At 48.9% G+C, this 22,708-nt stretch overlaps 1 protein-coding gene across 1 annotated transcript in view; it reads right to left on the bottom strand.

The window, feature by feature from the left end:
- The window catches only part of PSD (pleckstrin and Sec7 domain containing), a 111,884-nt gene that overhangs the window by 43,635 nt on the left and 45,541 nt on the right, over positions 1-22,708 (bottom strand). Inside the window, exons 3-7 of the mRNA XM_060240999.1 lie at positions 12,364-12,558; positions 11,828-11,908; positions 6,136-6,248; positions 4,778-4,836; positions 3,760-3,849 (exon numbers count right to left, since the gene is read on the bottom strand). Coding sequence (XP_060096982.1) covers positions 3,760-3,849; positions 4,778-4,836; positions 6,136-6,248; positions 11,828-11,908; positions 12,364-12,558 — 538 coding nt within the window. The remainder of the gene's footprint in view (positions 1-3,759; positions 3,850-4,777; positions 4,837-6,135; positions 6,249-11,827; positions 11,909-12,363; positions 12,559-22,708) is intronic.

Genomic DNA, 22,708 nt, shown 5'->3' with positions numbered 1-22,708 from the left:
AGCGGCCATGGTCACCACTCGATCGCAAAAGAAAAGGGAGTTGGAGGGACTGAGTAAAGAAAAACTAGCCGCGGAGACAGAGGGGGAAGGAGAGGATTGGCCCAACGGAGTGCAGAAGGGGAGAGACGGGCTGTGGTACAAAGGGGAAAAGCTATACGTCCCGAAAAGCTTAAGAGCAGACATGCTACAGTTCTGTCACTCTAATAAGCTGGTGGGGCACTTTGGCTACATAAAAACCCTGCACCTAATTAGCAGGCAATTCTGGTGGCCGTCCCTAAAAAAGGACGTGTCTGAGTATGTAGCTTCTTGCCCCATTTGCATCATGGCCAAAAGACGCGGTGGGAAGACGCCAGGACTCCTCAAGCCCTTAGAAACAGCGAAACGCCCCTGGTCGGTAGTGTCTATGGATTTCATTGTGGAGCTACCCCCCTCCCATGGGAAGACAGTGATCCTGGTGGTTTTCCAAACAAGCTCATTTTATTCCTTGTGCCCAATTGCCCACCGCAAAGAAACTGGCCACACTGTTCTTTAATCACGTGGTTAGACGCCACTCATTCCCGAACAAGGTCATTAGCTACCGCGGGCCGCAATTCGTTGCCATCTTCTGGCGGGAGTTCTGTAAATTGGTGGGAATTGAACAAGGCTTGAGTTCCGCCTACCACCCCCAGACAGACGGACAGACAGAGAGGGTAAACAGGGTTCTAGAGCAGTACCTACGCTGTTTTATTAACCACCGACAGTCCGACTGGGTCGACCTGCTCCCGTTCGCTGAGTATGGGTATAATAATAGTGTGCACAGTTCCACCAAGGCCTCCCCCTTCTCCACGGTATATGGGTACGAGGGAAAGCCCATGCCCCTATTGCCAGGAGGGGAACCCTCCTCAGATCCTACAGCCTTTGAGCAATGGTGGCAGGGGCCGAGCGAGAGCTAGAAAACTATTCAAGAGAACCTAGAGGCAGCTAAAGAAACTTACAAGAAGCAATATGACAAGTCCCATGCTCCCGCGTGGGATTTCAAGGTGGGAGACTCTGTATTCGTATCCACTAAGAACCTGCCACTCAGCCAACCTTCTAGGAAACTAGCCTATAGGTTTCTAGGGCCCTTTAAGATCAAGAGGGTCATAAACCGGGTGACAGTGGAACTAGAGCTGCCAAAGGCACTGAGTAAAATACACCCTGTATTTCATTGCAGTTTTCTTCGTCGGGACCCCGGGGCTTCGGCCTGGCATCCTCGAGCACCAGCCCCTCAGCCTGTGTTAACTGGAAACCAAAGTCATCACGAGGTCCAAGAAATCCTGGACTCTAAAGTCAAAAGAGGGGTCCTGTATTACCTAGTCAAATGGAAGCACTTCCCAGCCAGCAAAAATGAATGGGTGGCTAAGGAGCATATCTCAGCACCAGATCTAATCAAAAGGTTTCATCAAAAATGTTCCAATGGGGCTGTGGAGGCGGCTTAAGGGGGGCAGTATGTCAAATCTGTCTATAACTCTGGCTCAGTCAAAGAGCATTCTGGGTAGAACCAAAGTATAATCAAATGCTGCTAGCTCATACTCTCCCTACCCCTCCTTTCCAATAGCGTGTAGCTTTGCTTTGAAATGGAAAGATATGAAAGTCTTATCTGTGCCTTCTCAGGCCTGGCTCTCGGAAGGGAGTGAGGAGCCCACTACGATCAAGGCCATGCAAGCCTGAGGACGAATTGGTAACATCAATGTGTGCATGTTCCCTGCATAATCCTCCCCCCTTAGGAATTCCTTTGAAGTGTCCCTTATATGCAATGTATCTACAGTATATTCTTTAGTCTTTTCAATGCTGGCCTAGCCTCAAGTATTAGTATCAATAAAATAGCTTTTTTGTATCAACAACGACTCGTTATTGAATCTGCCGACTTGACACAAAGCAGGTACTGGGGGTGCTGAACTGGGTACCCCCCCACGTGACTCGGGGATGTTATCAGTGTAGAGGGGGTTGCCAGAGGTTAGCCTTGCCTAGGGTGCCAGACCGTCTAGGGCCAGCCCTGACTAGAGCAGAGTAAAGAGATACCCTCACTTCACCTGATCTGGACACTGCACTTCTGTTGATACAACCCAAAATTGCATTGGCCTTTTTAGCCATTGCTTCGCACTGCTGACTCAGGTTCAGTGTACTACTGCTAAGACAAGTCTCCTCCATCCTATAATTATACATTGGATTTTCTCTACCTAAATGCAGAACTTTACATTTATCCCTATTGAAATTCATTTAATGCCTTCAGCAGTGTGCACATCAGAGGCCACACTCAGGTCGTGGAAGAGCAGCAGGCCTTGGGTGAGCAGCTCTCTGCCTGGGCCCAGATTCTTTCCAGGCGATCCTTTGACAGAATGCCCGCTCCCAGAGACGTGGCCTGCAGCAAGGCCAACAGTAGCCGTGGCCGGTGTGCCTCCGTGAGGGTGCTGACCAAGCACAGGTCGTGGAAGCCACGGACCCAGTTTGTCATGCAGGGGCAGGAAGGAAGCAGCCAAAACCATGGCCATTTTTATGGTGTGGCATTGTCTCTGCCCTTCGAGTTCTCTGACATGCACAGCCAGGAGTTTGACAGTCCTTGAGAGGATTGTCCACCCCTCCCCCAGACACGTCCAGGAGGGCTCCTTTGCAAATGTTCCTCAATAAAAGTGATTTTACCATTTTTCTTGGGATTAACAGGGTTTAGCCAGTCCAGTTTCTTACTCACTTCAGTGGTCTCCAGGGAAGCACAAAAGGGGGGGGGGGTGTCTTCCTTGCCAGACCTGCAGGTGCTTGAGATGGACCCAAGAGGGCCCACGAAGGAGAGAGAGCCCTCTTTGCTGGCCTTTCCTCCCACTGGGCTGCGGAGGGCCCGTGGGGGTGGAGACCCCAATGTCTCAGGACAGAACTGGAGCCCCCTGCCCCCCTTCCACAGGGGTGGGGGCGGTTTGCCAGCAGCGGCTGCTCTCAGGTGGCTTCTCGCCCTCCCTCCTGCACAACTGAACCAGACTGTGCTCAGGCACGTCACTCCGCCCAGTCTGAAGCCCTCCCTGCAAGGCACCCTTTTCAGAGGTTGCCTGGCTCTTCCTGGCTGAGCCTTCTGGGATTCTGGCACTGGGCTGCGCTCCCAGTGAGGCAATTCCAGCTCTGCCCCCCCCCCCCCGCCTGCCACCTCTGAGTAGCCCTGCTCTGCAGGGGCAGCCCTCTTCCCCACCCATCGCCAGCAGCCATGCCTGCTAGGCAGCTTCTTTGGCCCAGCAGCCTGGTCAGCATGGGAACTGAGCTGCAGGGGAAGTCAGCCCACTGCTGATCTTCACAAGCTCAAAATCTGTGCTTCCTTTTAAATGTAAAGCACACAAAGCCCCAAGGAAGTCAGACATTTCCAAGGAAGAATTCTGTGCCAGGTCATCAGATTCCACATTGCATCTTGCGTCCTCTGGATCTCCGGGGAAGGAGCCGTGCTTGTTACCAGCATCCAGCCGGCCTTCTTCGTCGCTGAGCACAGATCTCAGAGCCAAGAAATGCCTCCCCCTCCAGTGGAAGAGGAAAGCAGTCCGCTAGCCAGGCAGCAGCGTTTCTTGAGAAAAGAAGTGGTTACTTCTTCAAAGGATCTCTCCGGGACAGAAAAACACACCAGACATGCCAAACCTGGGGAACTCTCCCAGAAAGGCTGAGTGGCACAAGAACTGGTTCCTGAGAAACCAACCAGAGGCTTTCTCTGAAGACACACCTACACACACACACACCACAGTTGCTCAAGAAGGCTGCAACAGGATTTACCTTGAGCAGATCCCGGGGGAAATCACTGCCTCCATTGAGTCCCTCAAGGTTCCCGATGAAATCTGGGCAGGACATTCTCTTTCCGATGTTCTAGGGATGGGGAAGAAGGAATGGGGAATAACAAGAGTCCTCATCAGAAACAGAATCTAGTCAGGTCAGCCAGGGTGAAATGCCCAGCGATGACTTCAGGCGGCTCTTTCAAAAAGGCTGAGAAAGAATTCATGCAGGAAGTGGGTTCATTTACTTCCTCACCACCCGATTTCTCTTCTCTCTGCCAAGCAATATGGATAACTTGCCCCAATTTTCTTTCTGTTTTCACCTTTTTCCATCTTGCTTTTGACCTCAAAAAAGAGGCATCTGACACACAAGGGAACTTCCACAGAACAGCATGTAGAAGTGGGGGGGAGCAATCTAGAGGTACGCTTTAGCTCGGCACCCTAGAGGCCGGGAGGGGGGGGGGAGAAATTCTCCCTGCATAGATGCCACCTCCCATTTCCAAGGCAGCAGCCCAGGAGCCAGAGGACAGTGTCAAGCATGATATTTCTTAGTATTAATGTAGTATGCATTTTGTGCTCATACTTCCCCCCTCCCTTCTGCTTTCCCTCCTTTCTGAATAAAGATTTCTCTTCAAAGTTCCCCCCACCTGTTGACTCTCAAGGATGCAGGATATGCAAGTAATCTTCCTATTGTAAAGCAGAAATGCCTCTCCCCCGGGTTCCCATACATATCAGCAAGCCAGGAATGTGTGGGAAACAGGAGATGTTGTAGTACCCAAATGAGTAATTGATAGTATGCTTTGAACCCTCTATGCAATTCACATCTGTATGTTACGCTTTTGAAGTTATCTGAACTTTGCCTTTGAAGTAGCCTTTAGGATGCTATGCTATGTAACATTCTGTATCACTTCCAAGGTATCGTTCCTTGGAGCAAGTATTGGATTATCAATAAAACGAGTCTTTGATTTAAACAATAGCTCGATTATTCGAAATACCGATGCTTGACAGACAGAAGCACTTACATGTCCATGAAGGTCCGTGTTTAAGAGCATCAGAGCGCAGGTCAGAGTGTGAACTCCATCTGCAGCACAAAGAGCAGAAAGGTCCCCCATCAGCTTCCAACCAAGCACCCTGCTGCCTGCAGACCCCAGGCCCAGCAGCCTCTCTCCCTCCCTTCAGGATGCCTGCCGTCTGCTACAAGCCTGCTCTGTAGCACGGGGAGGGAAAGGGAGGGAGGAGAACCATCCCCCCCGTGTCATTCTAGGCACCAGGTCATGATGGGATCTCTGGGGTGGGGGTAGGGACGCTGAATGAGCCCAACAGACATGAAGCTGCCGCCTTGTGCAGAATCAGCCCATTACTGGTCCATCAGTGCCAGTCTGCTCAAACTGGTGGTAGCAGCTCTCCAGGACCTCAGGAGGATGCACAGAATCCTAGAGTCAGAAGGTACCTCCAGGGTCATCTAGTCCAGCCCCCTGCACAATTCATAAACATCTCCCCCACACACCCCCAGCGACCCCTCCCCACAAACTCTCCAGGATCTCTGGCCTGGAGGTCTTTCACATCCCCTCCTGCAAGATCCTCTTTCAGATGGAGCGCCCCCCTCCGGAACCTTCTGCATGCCAAGCAGAGACTCTGCCCCCTCCCATCCTTGACCTAAGTAGTTCTAGAGGCACCTCTCAGGAGGAGACTTATTGGGTGATTCTTAGATCTGCAATGAAGCACTGAGCATTGCTTACCCATGTGGATACATTGGCCATTACTTTCAGCATTTTTATCTTGTAATGTTCATCCTGGTTTCTAAACGTCAACACGCTCCCTTTTTCCTTCTTGGAGATATGCAGGGTATTTAAAAGTGTTTATCCACTATCGGCTGTTTTGCATGACTGAATCTATTGTGGAGGGGGTGGTGAGAAAGGTCATGGGAACACTTCTGTTGCCATCTTGCATTTCAAAGCAGAGCAAACTCCTGCGCTCTGATGCCCGGCACAAGGGTGCATGGCTGTGGGCAAAGGGATGGCCATGGCTGCTCTTCCCCGTCACTCCCTGGCTCCTCCCCACAGGGCCGGCGCTGCCAGGGAAGCAAAAGAAGGACCAGCCCCCCCCCCCCCGGGCTTTTGCATCACCACACAGCTCCCCAAGGGTCCAGCTCCCCGGATCCCTCTCGCCGCTTCTCTTGAGGCACCAACTCAGTCCCAAGGAATGCAGCTCCTAGTTCACCTCCAGGAAGCCTCATGGGTGGGTGTGGGACATGCCCCAAAGGGAGAAAGTCCTGGCCCACAAAGAGCAGAATGGACTGCTTGGTTCCCAATGGAGCATGAGCCCCCCCACTCCACCCCCCCCCCCCCCCAGTATTCTTATAGGCATCCTGGTGTCTCACCCTCCGAAGAGATGGCTTTAGGGTTGCATTCATAATAGCGCTGAGAAAAGTGAGCCAAGACTCGTTCCCGCTCCTGAGTCTCACCCATGAGGGCCAGTTCCTTCAGAAAGGACCTGGAAGGGAAAGGAAGAGATGATTGTAACAGCCACAGTCTGAGTATCTTTGGGTGTGGATGCAGAGCTAGAAGTGCAAGAGCAAACCTTGCCCCTTGGTTGGCAGACTGGGCTGGCTAGACCAGTGAGCCCTGCTGGGTGGAACTGCCCATGCTCCCAGCAGCACCCCCCCCCCCTAAAAAGTGGACCCATCTGATGGGCAGCCATGAGGGCTGGTTCACCCTGTAAACTTGATAGAACAAGGAATGAGTGCCCCTTGGGCTGTTTCAGGTCAAGAAAATGGCACGGGGGAAGGTCAATCAGGCCAGAAAATGAACCCTGTCTGGGAGTTCCAAGCATGGGACTCCCCCTGGATGTTTCATGAAGCTTCCAATGCCGAGCCCTTTGCCAGAGGTACAGAAAAAGATGGAGAACGAGATCCACACAAGGTTGTGGGATTCCAACATAATTTGAGTCCAGTCAGGCACCTTTAAGACCAACAAAGTTTTATTCAAGGTGTGTTAGTGGTTCAAGGTCAGCAGAGAAAATAATATGGGCCCATCTGACCTTTGACCTTCAGAGCAGTGGCTTGGAAAAAGGTAAGCGTTCAGGAGCACCTTAAAGGCTAACACAATTTCTGGTAGAGTATGAGCTTTCTTGCCTCACTGCTCACTTCCTCAGATGCAGTGGCTCAGTTAGCGTGGCTGACTTGTGGAAATTTGTGGGGGCTTGGGGGTGGGGCATGAGTGTCCCATCCCCGGTGACATTAGGGCAGAAAATGCTGTCAATACACAGCTGACTTGTGGTGCCCCTTTGTGGGGGGTTCAAGGCCAGAGACATCCAGCGGTGGTTGGCCATTGCCTAGTATTCCTTGGAGGTCTCCCATTCAAGTAGGAGCAGGGCCAACCCATTCTGACATTTTGGGTCCTCTTAGAGAGGGATGTAAGGAACCTGTGAAGCATGAGATTTCAAAATAACCAGTCCTTGGATTTTGAAACAAAGTTAGGTTTATTGATAGTCCATGTGGCTCATTCCAGCTGAAGATTGGAACTGATACTTTGTAACACTAGAATACATGCTTTAAAATGGCGCATCAAAGGTTCTATAAACAATTCTACATTCATGTGTGAAATTCACATGCTGGGTTTCTTATCTATATTGCGGCTAGCACATCCTGGGTTCAGGCCTCGCTGAGCCTGAGAACAATTCCCAGGAGGTCTTATCTTCAAAGAGGACATTCCTGCATCTGTTAGTAAAAGCGAAAGAAGAAAGGTGGGGGCTGCTACTTCGATGTGCCCATATTTAATTCTGGGTTAGTAACACTCTAAAGTCTGGATTCTATAATATAAAAGTAACGATTCTGAAATCCAGCTGCTATAGTATAGAATGAGTATACAATGCTTGACAGAACCATATTGTCCTAAACAATATGGGATATAAATCCAATATCTTCTTCTTCTTCTTCTTCTTCTTCTTCTTCTTCTTCTTCTTCTTCTTCTTCTTCTTCTTCTTCTTCTTCTTCTTCTTCTTCTTCTTCTTCTTCTTCTTCTTCTTCTTCTTCTTCTTCACAATTCACTGCCACCTCATTGCCACCTCACAAGCATCCTATATGATGTTCTTGTAGCTTCATGGTGCACTTGCCATCAAACTTGCTCTCATCATCTGAGCTCCCGTTTCATCCCCCTGAATTCCACAATGTTCCAGGGGGGATTATTTATGTTGAGGATGGAGAGGATATTGGAGGCGATTTCATTGATGGCTTCAGAGAGATGGGAATTCCAGTCCTCTATCAGCTCATTAAGGAATAGCTGGAGGGCATTGGTTCCTGTAGAGAACATTGTGGAAGGCAACTGGGCCCATTAGTTTCCACGGGTGAGCACAAATATGCTCACTGCCTAGGTAGGGGGGGCAGGGTTGGGGTAAGGACACTCAGCCGGACCTGCAGGGTGCAGTGCTCTGAGCATTGCACCAACCTCTTGGCCATCAGAGCCATATCAAACCCCGTGCCAAAGATCAAGTCCAGCATGTGACCTGCTTGGTGTGTGGGCCTTGATTCACTCTGGGGGCAGTCCCAGTGCTGCCATGGAGGACACCAGGCAGGTCTGCAGCCTGCTGTGAAGAAGCGACATCAGCATGGATGCTGAAGTCTCCAAGGATTATAAGTCACGGGAACTCTGAGGCCTATCTGGCCACACCCTCAAGCAGGCTCAGGAGGCTGACTTCTGGGGCACTAGCAGATGGAACACCAGCCAGCCAGCCTCACCTCAGAATCCCAAATGAGGCCAACACAGTCAGTTCTGGTGATCTTTGGGGTGGGGAGCGTCCTAAAGGGGAGATTCTCACAAACAAGTATTGCCACCCCCCAGCCCCACAGATCATGATTGATGGAGGACCAAGAAGCTCTTTTGAGACAACAGTTTCACCCTCTCACATCCAGGCCCACTTTTTGTGCCACGATATAATCATGCGTGGTCACACACTCCAGGCCCACTTTTTGTGCTGTGATATTATTATCATTAAGATTGCCGGAAAAAACATCAACAACCTCAGATATGCAGATGATACCACTCTAAAGGCAGAAAGTGAGGAGGACCTAAAGAACCTCGTTGAGGGTGAAAGAGGAGAGCACAAAAGTAATCTTGAAACTCAGCATCAAAAAAACTAAGATCATGGCATCCAGCCCCATCACACCTTGGCAAATAGAAGGGGAAGACATGGAAGTAGTGACAGACTTCACATTTCTGGGATCCAAGATCACTGCAGATAGTGACTGTAGCCATGAAATTAAAAGACGTTTGCTCCTTGGGAGGACAGCTATCGCGAACCTGGGCAGTATAATAAAAAGTAGAGACATCACCCTGCCAACAAAAGTCCGTATAGTCAAAGCGATTGTATTCCCAGTAGTAATGTTTGGCTGTGAGAGCTGGACCATAAGGAAGGCCAAGCACAGAAGAATAGATGCTTTTGAGATGTGGTGCTGGAGAAGAATCTTGAGAGTCCCTTGGACTGCAAGAAGGTCAAATCAGTCAGTCCTAAGGGAAATCAACCCTGACTGTTCCCTGGAAGGTCAGATGCTGAAGCTGAAGCTCAAATACTTTGGCCACCAAATGAGAAGGGAGCACTCACTGGAGAAGATCCTGATGCTGGGAAAGACAGAAGGCAAAAGAAGAAGGGGATGGCAAAAGATGAGATGGCTGGACAGCATTATTGATGTAACAAAGACGAGGGCCTGGCATGACTTTGTCCATGGGGTCGCAAAGAGTCGGACTTGACTGTGCAACTGAACAACAACAAAGTTATTATCATGCAGCATGTTATTAATGGACCTGCATTGCACAGCATCAGTCCCCTAGTTCTCACACCCCCATGCCTTGGGATGGGACGAAGGTTGAAAGGGGACCAAGCATAACTGTATCTGTCTCCTTCCATTCCAGCACCTTCTTCCATGTCTTCCCCTTCTATTTGCCAAGGTGTGATGGGGCCGGATGCCATGATCTCTGTGTCAGACAGTGGAACTTTCTCCAGAAGGAAAACTTTCTCCAGTAGAACACGGCACTTGATCCCGAAAGATTCTACAAACTCTAGTGGAACTTCAAATCAACCAGACCTTGAGTTGATACAAAGTTTAGGCTTTATTCGAGAGTCCATAGCATCTGAACAGAGAAAGATCGGAACGGATACAGTGTTGCATACTAGAGCATGTCTTAAGGAATTCTACATCAAAGGTTGCTATGCAAAACCCCACATTTCTAAACATTGCTAGTTCTAGGTGCAAGATTTCACACAGTCCTTCCTTCTTATCCCATTGTTATTGCCACTTCACAGGGATGGCTGAACTGCCGTCCCTGGAGGCGCTTATCTTCAAAGGAAGGTAGCTTTTGTTAGTTTCAGGGAAAGGAATGTTGAAGAAGAAGATGAAGATGAAGATGAAGATATTGGATTTATATCCCCCCCTCCACTCCAAAGAGTCTCAGAGCGGCTCACAATCTCCTTTACCTTCCTCCCCCACAACAGACACCCTGTGAGGTGGGTGGGGCTGGAGAGGGCTCTCACAGCAGCTGCCCTTTCAAGGACAACCTCTGCCAGAGCTATGGCTGACCCAAGGCCATGCTAGCAGGTGCACGTGGAGGAGTGGGGAATCAAACCCGGTTCTCCCAGATAAGAGTCCTCACACTTAACCACTACACCAAACTAACTAACACTAACTGTTAGTAACATTTTGGGCCTCTACTTTGATATGCAAGGCTGTTCCCAGGGTTAGTAGCATGGTTTAAAAGATGGAGTCAGTCAGGCTAAGCATTTCATCACAGTTATATTCCATAGTCTGACACTCGGTGAGCATCTCTGTCTTGTATTCCAACAGAGAGTCAGTCGGCCACTCTCAGGTTTCCCAGCCCTGCTTGAAGGAGTGGCAGGGTTATCCAAACTATTCACCATCTGCATTGTTTTAAATTAGTATTATATTGTATTTTTAATGTTAATTTAATGCAAATTGATTTAGATTGCTTTTTGCTATGTAGAGTGTTTTTAACCTGGTGTCAGTCACCCTGAGCCCTGCTTGCAAGGAAGGGCGGCCTCGAAGTTTACATAATAAATAAATAACTACCATCCAAAGAAGCAGGAGAGCATGGAGAGTGTGAAAGGGACAGGAGCCCTGGGATTTATTGATCCACAGGTGGAAAGCAGAATCTGCAACTCTGCCTTAAAATGAACAAACAAAAAAAAGCCCAGACACAAGTCTGAGTAAGATGGAAAAACGAAACAGAAAACATGGGAAGGCAGCTGACTGGCCAGACCATCTGGTTCCCCCATAGAAATCGGAGTGAACAGACAATGCCTGTTCCAGGCTCACATGGCCACATCCCGGCTTGTCAGAGAGTTCTGCATGCACAGAATACCCACTGGATTCTCCCCCATTAAACCACGAAAAGCGTGTGCCTGACTAGAAGAGCAGTTTTCAGAAAGAAAGAAAAACAAAAGGCTTTGTCTTGGGGATGATGAAAGCTTGCCGTGTTGTCCTATGCAGAGCAACTTCTAGCCTAAGGCCATTGTGTTCAGTGGATCTAGACTGGCGTATTCTGCATAGGATGAAATGCTGCAGGACAGAGCCAAGCTAGACATTACGGCCTCCTCTTGACTGCACAACGCAGCCATTTTAAAACCATTTGTAAACGCTGCAAGGGCCTGATCCTGGGCAGGTCCACAGCATGACACTCTTGTTTCCCCTCCCCCCACACCTTTTCAGGTTTGGAAACAACTGCAGGGTGTGTTTTTGTGTGCAGCCATGTTGGCATGTGGCGGGGGGGGGGGGAGGACAAGAGCACCTCAGCCTGCCACACTGCGAGCCCAATCATGGCACTTCTGCCCAGTGGTGGTGTCTTCTTGCTGGCCAAGAGGAGAGTGTCACATCTAGTGCCGCCTGAAGACAAAAGGAATTCTTTCTTTCCCACTACCCAAAGACAACAGGGGATCAGGGAAAAGGGAAATATCACAGGAACTGTCCAGAAGGTGCCTGTGAGAGTCTCTTCATGAAACTCTTTGGGCCTGGAGCAGTTCCAGAGTCAGTGCAGTTCTCTCCCCTCCCCACCCCGAGGACTCACCTAAGAGCCTGGTCCAGAGTCATGCCAGTGAACTCAAAGAACTTCAGGTACTCCCCAGCGACCATCTTACTGAAATCATTACTGGAAGGGATGAGAGAAAACACCTTTTTAAAAAAGACAGAACACCTGTGCCACTTTAGAAGAGGGTAAACACTGAGAGGAGGAGAGGAGATGAGGCACAAGAAGACTCTGTAGACAAACCATGCCAAGTGAGACAAGTGCTGGAAACCGTTGCGGGAAGGGCCATTTGCATGCCTCCTTTGGGAAGGAGAGCTGTATTCTCTAGAGGCACCATGCACAAGGATTGCACTGAGGTGGTGCGAATGCTCCCCTTGGGCTAGAGGAAAAGCAGTCTCCCAGGAGTGGCAACCTAGCCAAAGGTTTCCTGCTGAGCCTGGAGACAACACTGGCAGATCTTATCTCTGCAGGGGGGTGAATGAAGGAGACCACAGCAAGGGGGAGTTAATGGAGCTTGGGATGGGCAGGCAGGTGGGGCGGGGCGGGAAGAAGGCTTTTCTCCTAATACCCACACGTACTTCTTCCCCAGGTGGCGGGCCACATCTGCCTTCCTGAAGCCATCCAGGTTGTAGAGGCGCTTTGCCAGGCGTTTTGCAGCCTCCAGGTCTGCCTTGTGCCCATTGGAGAGGGTGTCAGTGCTCCCAAGAGCCAGCTGCTCCGTGCTGTCCATCTCAGAGTCCGAGTCAGAGACCAGCTGACTGAGAGGGTGGTCACTGGAAGAGGGGGACACAGAGGAGAGAGGCACGTCACTGCCGTTAACCCAAGAGACTTCACAATTATTTCTTGCCTCTCTGAGCACCAGGTGGGTCTGACCCCCACAGGTACCTTTCCCCCCAAGCAGGCCCACAGGCCATTTCTGTCAATTTCCCCTTCCCACTGCAGACACCCTCCCCACTTTCTCCCTCTTCCTAAGAGTCACTCACCCCCCCCCCCCAGGGAACAAAAAGGGGGGAGCAGGAAGGGAAACAGGCCAGTCCCACTCCATTCATTCTGTGGGTCTTGTTCCTCTAGACCTCCATAGCTGGTCCAGGACAAGGCCTATTTGTCCCTCCTGCTCTGAATCCAGCAAAGGAATTCCAGAAGGTGGGGGGGGGCAGCAATTATTGAGATTTGGTCATGGCCTGAGGGGAGAATCTGTTTCAGTGGTGAAGAATCGCCAGAGGAGTGAGCATCTCAGCCCATGCCTGGGGGCAGCACGACAGCCAAAGGAATCCCAAGCCCGAGGCTCTGGCATCTCACCTGAAAGCCCCCTCCCAATGTAGTGATTTATTGATGCTCTATCCTGCCCTTCCTTGGCTCATTCCATCCTCACAATGAGGTAGGCCAGGCTGAGAGAACCACTGGCCTCGGACCCCCCTCCAGGGAACTTTTGGGCAGCCTGGGAAATGGGGACTGGCCTCTCTGCAGTCGTCTGACCGGGTGAAATGGCCTTGATCCGGAGGAACAGTGAAAAGCTCCCTCTGGTGGGAGGGAAAGCAGGATATGCACACCTGAGCAAATAAGGCATAAACCCAGACAATGTGGTAGAATAGGCTTGCCAATTCCCAGGTCCCAGTGGGGGTTCTTCTGCTTTCCCAGGCTTCTTCCCGCCCCCAGTCAGCTGGCCGGCAGGGGGAAGCCCGGCCTCCAGAGGACCATGTGCCTTTCCACCTCCGGAGGCTTCAGTCTCCCATTGGAAAGGCTTCCTCTTGGGATGGTGTGTCTGTGTTACCTTGAAGAAGTTGGCAGCAACTCATGAGTAGAGAGGCCAATCCCTCGCTTCAGAGTCACCAGAAATGGGGAGGGGGGGAACGTCTGCTGACAACTTCATTATTCCCTATGTGGAGATCGATTCTCTTAGGGTATAATGGGGAATTGATCTGGAGGTTTCAGGGGCTCTGGGAGAGCTGTTTTTTGAGGTAGAGGCACCAAATTTTCCATATAGTATCTAGTGTCTCTCCTCAAAGTACCCCCCAAGTTTCAAAACGATTTGACCAGGGGGTCCAATTCTATGAGCCCCAAAAGAAGGTGCCCCTATCCTTATTACCTATGGAAGGAAGACATTTAAAAAGGTGTGCTGTCCCTTTAAATGTGATGGCCAGAACTCCCTTGGAGTTCAATTATGCTTGTCACACCCTTGTTCCTGGGTCTGCCCCGATGTCTCCTGGCCCCACCCCCAAAGTCTCCTGACTCCACCCCCAAAGTCCCCAGATATTTCTTGAATTGGACTTGGCAACCCTATGGTAGAATGTGGAGGGTCTCTGTGCAGACAACGTTCTCCCCAGGGAAATTTAAATCAACCGTGCAGATCAGAACAGTGACCCAGTCGTCCAGGACCTAATACATTCTCTGTCTGGACCCTGCCAGGATATCATAGAATAAACAAAGTCCTGCTTTTGGAAACTGTATGAGCTCCAAGGGCCAAGATGGTGGGTGATCTGAGAGTGGATTTCCCTCTTGTGAACAAGGAGCTTTGGGCATAGGGAGAGATCCTAAGGGGTGGGGAGGCTCAAAGTGTTTGCCTCTGCCCTGCTCCCCCAGCCTAAATCAGCTACCACAGCAATTTGTTCTGTAGGCAAAAGAGGAGCAGACACAGAGAGGGTCCCCCCCCCCCAAAAAAAATCCTTTCCCCTGTTTCCTCATTGTTTTTATTCTTAAAACAACAACATGCAGGTTCCCTGACCAGAGAGCATCTCCCACTCCATTGCTCAGGAGTGGAGGCCATTTCTCCTCCCTCTGGTCAGGGATGATGATGATCAGGGGTCGTTTTGTAGAAAAATAGGTGATGGAGCTCATTAGCATAACTCATTAGCATATGCAGCCCCCTCAGCCAAAAGCAACCCAATGTGAGAAAAGAGATCCCCAGGCAAGCAAGGCCTGCTTGGGCTGGCCAGAGATCCAGCCAGTCCAAGCAGGCCTCGCTCCCCTGGGGCTCTCTTGGGCTGCCCCCCCCCCCCCCAGTCAAAAGGCCAGCAAGCCACCTGCCACCCAAAATCACATAAGAAGTGGAGAAAGGGTGGTGTGGGCTTCTCCAGGGATTAATGAGGGCTGCTGGGGGTGTGGGAAAGCCCCTGGTGGCTGGCTGGCTGCCTGCTCTCCTAATCCAGAGATTGTTATGCAGCTGTACCTCCTATTCAATGGACAAGGTAGGTGAGGGGGAGGAGGTGGAACCCTCAGAAAGTTTCAGGAGCTGCACTCATGTGAGCTCCTGCGGAATCCGAGGCCTGGTGAAGATGATATTGGATTTATATCCCGCCATATACTCTGAATCTCAGAGTGGCTCACAATCTCCTATATCTTCTTTCCCCACAACAGACACCCTGTGAGGTGGGTGGGGCTGAGAGAGCTCTGACAGAAGCTTCCCTTTCAAGGACAACTCCTGTGAGAGCTATGGCTAACCCAAGGCCATTCCAGCAACTGCAAGTGAAGGAGTGGGGAATCAAACCAGATTCTCCCACATAAGAGTCTGTGCGCTTAACCACTACACCAAACTGCTGTAGAGAAACCTGCATAAAACATACGTGTATGTTGTCATGTTTGAAACATTTTTACAAGCAAGTGACAACTGAAAGTCACAGAGACTCAGAATGTTGAAATCTCTCAAGGGCTTCCTTCCTTCCCCAGGGGTCCAAATGATTTCACCAGGACTTCAACAACTTCCACCCCACCACCAACCATCAGTGGGGCCAGGACACTAGAAGTCCTCCCACTGTTTCCCCCCCCCCTCAAGCATCACTGCCCCAGACAGAGCTTGGGCCACTCTACACAACAGGTGCACTTTCTGGACAGATGGACAGATAAATACCACCTTATACCAGAAACCCACAGACCGATACTCATAACATACTCATAGCTACCACTCAACACATATCACTCGGTCCGCTGTCTCCAGCCAAGCCTTTATGTTACAATCGTATCTGCTCCAATGCTCTTGAGTAGGACTCTCACTTAAGGGATTTACAACACGCATTTTGGGACTACAGTACCCACCAAATGAGGTGAGGAAACATAAGGACATAAAAGAAGCCATGTTGGATCAGGCCAGTGGCCCATCCAGTCCAACACTGTGTATCACGCAGTGGCCAAAAAAACCAGGTGACATCAGAAGGTCCATCAGTGGGGCCAGGACACTAGAAGCCCTCCCACTGTTGCCCCCCCCGAGCATCACTGTCCCAGACAGAGAATTCCATCTATACACTGTGGCTAATAGTCACTGATGGACCTCTGCTCTAGATGTTGATCCAGTCTCTTGAAGCCATCTATGCTCGTATCTGCCACCACCTCCTGTGGCAATGAATTTCACATATTAATCACCCTTTGGGTGAAGTACTTCCTTTTATCCATTCTAACCCAACTGCTCATCAATTTCATTGAGTGCCCACAAGTTCTTGTATTGTGAGAAAGGGAGAAAAGTACTTCTTTCTCTACGTTGTCTACGTTCTCCATCTTGTAAACCTCTGTCATGACACCCCTCAGTCGATGTTTCTCCAAGCTAAAGAGCTCCAAGCGCTTTAACCTTTCCTCATAGGGAAAGTGTTCCAACCCTTGAATCATTCTAGTTGCCCTTTTCTGCACTTTTTCCCACTGCTATAGTATTTTTTTTGTGGTGTGGTGACTTGTACACAGTACTCCAAATGATGCCACACCATTGATTTATACACAGGGGCATTATGATGCTGGCTGATTTGTTTTCAGTTCCCTTCCTAATAATCCCCAGCATAGTGTTGGCCTTTTTTATTGCAGTTGCACTCTGTCTTGACTGTGAGTTGTCTACCATGACTCCAAGATCTCTCTCTTGGTCAGTCTCCGCCAATTCAGACCCCATCAACATATATTTATAGTTAGGATTTTTGGCCCCAATGTGCATTACTTTGCAGTTGGCCATGTTGAACCTCATTTGCCACATTGACACCCACTCGCCCAGCCTCAACAGATCCTTTCGGAGTGCCTCACAATCCTCCTTGGTTCTCACCCCGCACCATCTTCGTCGCCCTCCTCTGGACCTGTTCCAGCTTGTCTATATTCTTCTTAAATTGTGGTGCCCAAAATGGAATACAAAACTCTAGGTGAGGTCTAACCAGAGAAGAGTAAAGTAATACTATCGCTTTGCATGATCTGGACACTATACGTCTGTTGATACAGCCCAAAATTGCATTGGCCTTTTTAGTCACCACATCACACTGCTGACTCATGTTCAGCATATGGGCCACTAAGACCCAGATCCTTTTCACACGCCAAGACAGGTCTCCCCCATCCTATAATTATGCAAAACTTCACATTTTTTCCTGTTAAAACTCATTTTGTCTGTCTTAGCTCAGTTTTCCAGCCTGTTAAGATCATTCTGTATCCTGTCTCTGTCTTCTACTGTATTTGCAACCCCTCCCAATTTAGTATCATCTGCAAATTAAATAAGCATTCCCTCTATTGCTTCATCCAAATAGGCTCTAGGTCAGATCCTTGAGGCACTCCACTTGTCACTCCTCTCCAAGAAAATGAGGAACCATTCACAAGCCCTCTTTCAGTGTGATCTGTCAGTCAGTTATAGATCCATCTAACATAGGGGTGTCAAATATGTGGCCTGGGGGCTGACCAGGCCCTTGGAGGGCTCCTATCAGGCTCCTAGCAACTGGCTGTCATCTGCTTCCTTTTGCCTCCCTCTTGCTTCCTTCTGCATAACAGCTTGCTTTGCAAGGCTTGCTCAATTGAACAGGAGCTACAGAGCAAAACCTCTATTTATTCCATTGGCTAAGGCTCCTCTCTTGGGGAGGAGATAGAGCTGCTATGCCAGGCTTTCTCAATCACATAGCAGAGCTACTAAGCCAAGCCTCTCTTCCTTCTGTTGGCTGAGGCTCCCTCCCTCCTGATCCTCCTGAGGAAGGAAGGAAAGACCAAAAAATAGCTGGAGTGACGGTAATTATCAAAATAAACAGCAACCCGACACTAGGCAATTATGAATTATAGTCCCATGCAATAGTCTCAACTCAAGGTCCGTTCCAGATGAAGAGATGAAGACCTCAGGATTTATTAACTCCGTTTCAATTTCATAAAATCTTCAGCAGTGGAATGAGCTTCAGTGAATTATTCTGGACCTCAATGTTCATGGAAATCACTCCTGATTATTTCTACTTAGTATTTGTGAAAATTCCAATAATTTTTTAATTGCGATTTCCACCCAATTTCATTTTTTCTCATTTCAAGTAAAGTTTATTTTTTAAGAACCACTCCTTCATTCTATGTAACACACGCCCCTATGTAACATTCTATGTAACACACGTATGTACTACTGTGTGGGACTATAATTCATAACTGCCTAGTGTCGAGTTGCTGTTTATTTTGAAGGAAAGAAAGAGCCAGAGCTTCCTTTGCTCAGTTCCCTGGACCTCATGCAAGAAATACAAAGACCAATTAGTACTAATGTTTTAAATGTGTTTTAATTTTTTTTTTTAAAAAAAAAACCCTTTAATTGTGTTTGTTTGTGTCCTTTATAAAGTTTATATCTCTCCTAACTAATCTTAAAAAGGAACACACATGGCCCAGCCTGACATGGCCCGACCCGACAAGGTCTCATTATTTCAGATCTAGCCCTCATAACAAATGAGTTTGACACCCCTGATCTAACAGTAATAGGATCCAAACCACATTTTACCAATTTGTCAACAAGAACAGTATGTGGAACCTTATCAGAAGCCTTACTGAAATCAGGATAAACTATGTCCACAGCATTCCTCTGATCCAGCAAGGGAGTAACTTTCCCAAAAAGGAGGTCAGTTTAGTCTGACATGACTTGTTCTTGAGAAACTTACGGTGGCTCTTAGTAATCACAGCCATCTTTTCTAAATGTTCCGGGACTGACTGGTTGATGATTTGTTCTCATATTTTTCCAGGTATAGATGTCAAGTTGATGGTTCAGTAGTTACTCAGATCCTCCTTTTCTCCTCCTTGGAGATGGGGAAAACATTCGCCCTCCTCCAATCTTCTGGCACCTCACGTCTGCTAAACTTGCCTGTTTATTCCCTTGTTTCAGACACTGCAGCACTGGAGCTGGGAGACTTTGGCACTGGAGCAGGGTCTGATACCTTGCAGAGCTGATGTCATTCATTTTTATCACTACAGGAAGAAATTGATGCCCAAATAATGTAAGACATATGCAACCACATGCCTTTATTCACCTTTGTGGACTTGCTTTGCATGACACGGAGCAGGCAGGTGAGGTGACCTAAAGACACCTCTTGCCCTGACATGCTCTACAATCTGAAAGACTGGGTCACCTTTCCTGTGAGGAGAAATTCCAGCTTTCCAGGTTATAAAAATGACAACTGAGGTGGGGCATTTTGGGGGTGGAAGATGCACCTTTCCATAATGCTAGAAACTTGGGGGCTCTTAATTAAATCAGCTCTAAGTAGGAGAGTACCCTTTATATTCTTCCTCCCAACTTCTTTCCAATATGGGTAATGCACCAGGCTGGAGAGAAAAACTCACTCAAACAGAAGGCATAGCAAGAGAAGGCAGAGATGCTCTGTCTTCCTTCATCTCCTATTAACACAAAGGAGATCTCCCTCTGTGTTGGAAAGGGGCTCTGGCTCAGTGGAAGAGCCTTTGAGTTGGATGCAGGAGGTCAGAGGGTCAATCCCCATCTGCATCTCCAGTTTGAAAGACCAGGCAGTTGTTGGTGTGAAAGACTCTTTCGCCTGAGACCCTGAACATAAGAACATAAGAGAAGCCAAGGTGGATCAGGCCAATGGCCCATCCAGTCCAACACTTGATGTCACACAGTGGCCAAATATATACACACACACTGGGGCTAATAGCCACTGATGGACCGCTGCTCCATATTTTTATCCAATCCCCTCATGAAGTTGGCTATGCTTGTAGCCGGCAGCGCCTCCTGTGGCAGTGAATTCCACATGTTAATCACCCTTTGGGTGAAGAAGGACTTCCTTTTATCCGTTCTAACCTGACTGCTCAGCAATTTCATCGAATGCCCACGAGTTCTTGTATTGTGAGAAAGGGAGAAAAGTACTTCTTTCTCTGCTTTCTCCATCCCATGCAAAATCTCTATCGTGCCACCCCGCAGTTGACGTTTCTCCAGGCTAAAGAGCCCACGTTTAAAACATTTAAAAGAGCCCCTGGACAGTTGCTGCCCAAGTAGATTGAGTCTGATAGACTCTATGGCAGCTTCTTCATAAGTTCACCTCAGACAAGAAAAGGGAAGACCTGGCTGTTCCCCTCACATCTTGCTCAACCCAAAGCTGCATCTATCTGGGTGGCTCCCTGCTGCTTCCTGTTTCCACTGAATGAAAGGCTGCATGATGAGCAAAAGGAAGAGGCCAATTCTGCCACATATGCCTGGCAGCCCCCCAGGGTCCCCTCTCCACACACCACCCCTCAGCTTCTTTCTCCTGCTCCTCTCAATCACTTGCATTCTGCTCAGCTCCGCAGCCCCCTCCCAACAGCCCTGCTGTCAGACCCTCCTCGTTGCTAGGTCTGTCTCCTCCTGCTTGCCTCTTGTTGCCATAGCAGCTGCTGTGGAGGTAGGCAGAAGCCGGAGAGAGCTGCCAGCACAAGTGGGTTCCAGTTCGTACATCATATTTGGCTATGTGCCCATTAATAGGACAAACTGCAGTGCTCTTGGCCCGCTCAGGTCAACAACAGCCACAGATGACGGTGCTGCTGTGCGTACATGGGGGGGCAGGGAAGAGGGGGTGGAGGTTGGAGGCCTTCCCTTTGCCCCAGGCATTGGTGAGCCCAGCATTAAAGGGGGGCAAGCTTTGCTTCCCCATTTCAGCATTTCCCTCAAGTGTCAAGCCGCATTTGCTTTCTTCCCCGTGTGCCCTTGGGAAGCAAGAGAGGCATGGGAGGACCTGACAGGGCTGCAGGTAGAGGCAGAACCTGCCTCTCAGTCTCAGCCCAGCAGCGGCTCTGGAAGCAGCCATTTCCCGTTTGCCTGAGATGCACAAGGCTGCCACACACTTCAACATCAGGAAGGACAGACGGCCACGCATCCTGACCTCTAGAGGACAAGAGAGCTGCTGGACCCACCTCAGAGCCCATTCTATGTTACCCTGATGAAAATAAAAAGTTAATTGTTCAAGTTGATGCCAGCGATGTTGCTATGGGCAACATTTTGCAAGTGGGTCCCGAAGGGAAGTTGCACCCCAGTGTGTGCATTTCAAACCTCCCCCCCCCCAAAGAAAAAACCAAAGATATTGGTTTGTCTGGGACAAAGAGGAAGCCATTGGTTGGAGGAATCCTGGGTGCCTTCTAAAGTGTGGACAGATCACAAAAACTTAGAAGCCTTGCACCCCCCCTAAGCAACATAGGTGGGGAGAATTCTTTTCAAAGTTTCAATTTATGCTGAAACCGCTCCCAAGGAAATCCAACTTCCTAGCTGACAATTTATCCTGCCTCCCACAACACAAAAGCCAGAGAGATGAGATTGCTGACACCATATTCACACCCACTCAGCTATTCATGCAACAGGTGGCTCAATTACATTCTTTCCCTTATTTCAGACCAAGGGACCCTGTTCATTGCAAAGTTCTGGAAAAAGATCCTATAGTTAACAGTCCCGGAGCAGGAGCTCAGTTCTGCCCGACACCCAGAAACAGATGCCACATTTCTTGGATGCTACAAAATCACCAAAAAGATGACTGGGTGGACTTTCTGTCCTATGCAGAATATTGCTATAAGAACACAGTTCTATTGGGACTACCCCTTTTAAAGTGGTGCAGGGCTTTGAGAGGAAACCACTACCTGGAGTGGGTGAAAGGCCGACAGCAGAGGGGGGAAACCTACAAGAATGGTGGTCTCAAGTCAACTATCTTCCTGGATGCTCACAGTTATTGAATATCATGTTCTGAATTTGGAATTGGGCTTCATCCCAACCCGTAGAAACTATGTGTTCCAGATGGGGGGTAGGTCTTTTTGTGTTAGTATGTCAACTGAAATTAAAAAAAAAAGTTTGGCAATGCTGATCAAGGTGACACCATGGGCGTTTTCGCAGTGACCTTAATCAGCAGCGACGCCCCTCTTCACTGCGCAGGATTGGCGCAGATTTCGCACTAATTGCCGCGGAGTACCCGGAAGAGCCGGAAAGTCCCGCGGCTTTTGCGGTGCAAATGGAAACTGGTTTTTGGCGGTTTCCGTTTGCGCTGCAAAAGCCGCTGGACTTTCCGGCTCTTCCGGGTGCTCCGCGGCAATTAGTGCGGAAATCCGCGCCGATCCTGCGCGGTGAAGAGGGGCGTCGCTGCTGATTAAGGTCAGTGCGAAAACAGCCCATGTTTTCCCCCTAAATCTAAATGTGTTCTTGTTATAAATGATTCCTCAATGTCAGAAACAAGTCCCCTACAGTTATGATTTTTGTTTTTACTGGCATTATTTCCTTTGCTTGTTAATGTGCCATTATTATCATGTTATTGCCATTGCATTTTTATGATGTACTAACTCCATACTGCAACTGTATCCATGAATACGAACCCCATTGATTTTGTAGCCATTTGGTATTTTGTGTGCTGTGGAGTGTTCATGCCTGCTGGTTGAGAGAGAAATGACTGAATTACAAGTTATTATGAAACTTGGAACAAACACCTCCCCAGGACTGAACAGGGATATTGGGTTTTTTTATCTCATTACAGGTGCTGAACCCACTCCCAGTGAATAGAGCTATACATCCACAGTATTCCAATGTATTTCTCTTTTATAATAGTGTATCAGAATAATGTTTTATATTGACATACTCAAATAAGGGATATTGGCTATTTATCTCATTACACATACTTAACCCATTTTCATTTTATGTATTCTTGTTTTCTAATGGCAGACTAGAATGATGTTTATAATGTACAGATTGATGCTGATAAGTAAATTAGGTGGACTACAACTAGG

The sequence above is a fragment of the Heteronotia binoei genome, chromosome 6 (genome assembly GCF_032191835.1).
Source record: "Heteronotia binoei isolate CCM8104 ecotype False Entrance Well chromosome 6, APGP_CSIRO_Hbin_v1, whole genome shotgun sequence".
Taxonomy (NCBI): Eukaryota; Metazoa; Chordata; class Lepidosauria; order Squamata; family Gekkonidae; genus Heteronotia; species Heteronotia binoei.
The sequence above is the reverse complement of the archived record's forward strand: the minus strand, read 5'-3'. Positions and strand labels throughout refer to the sequence as shown.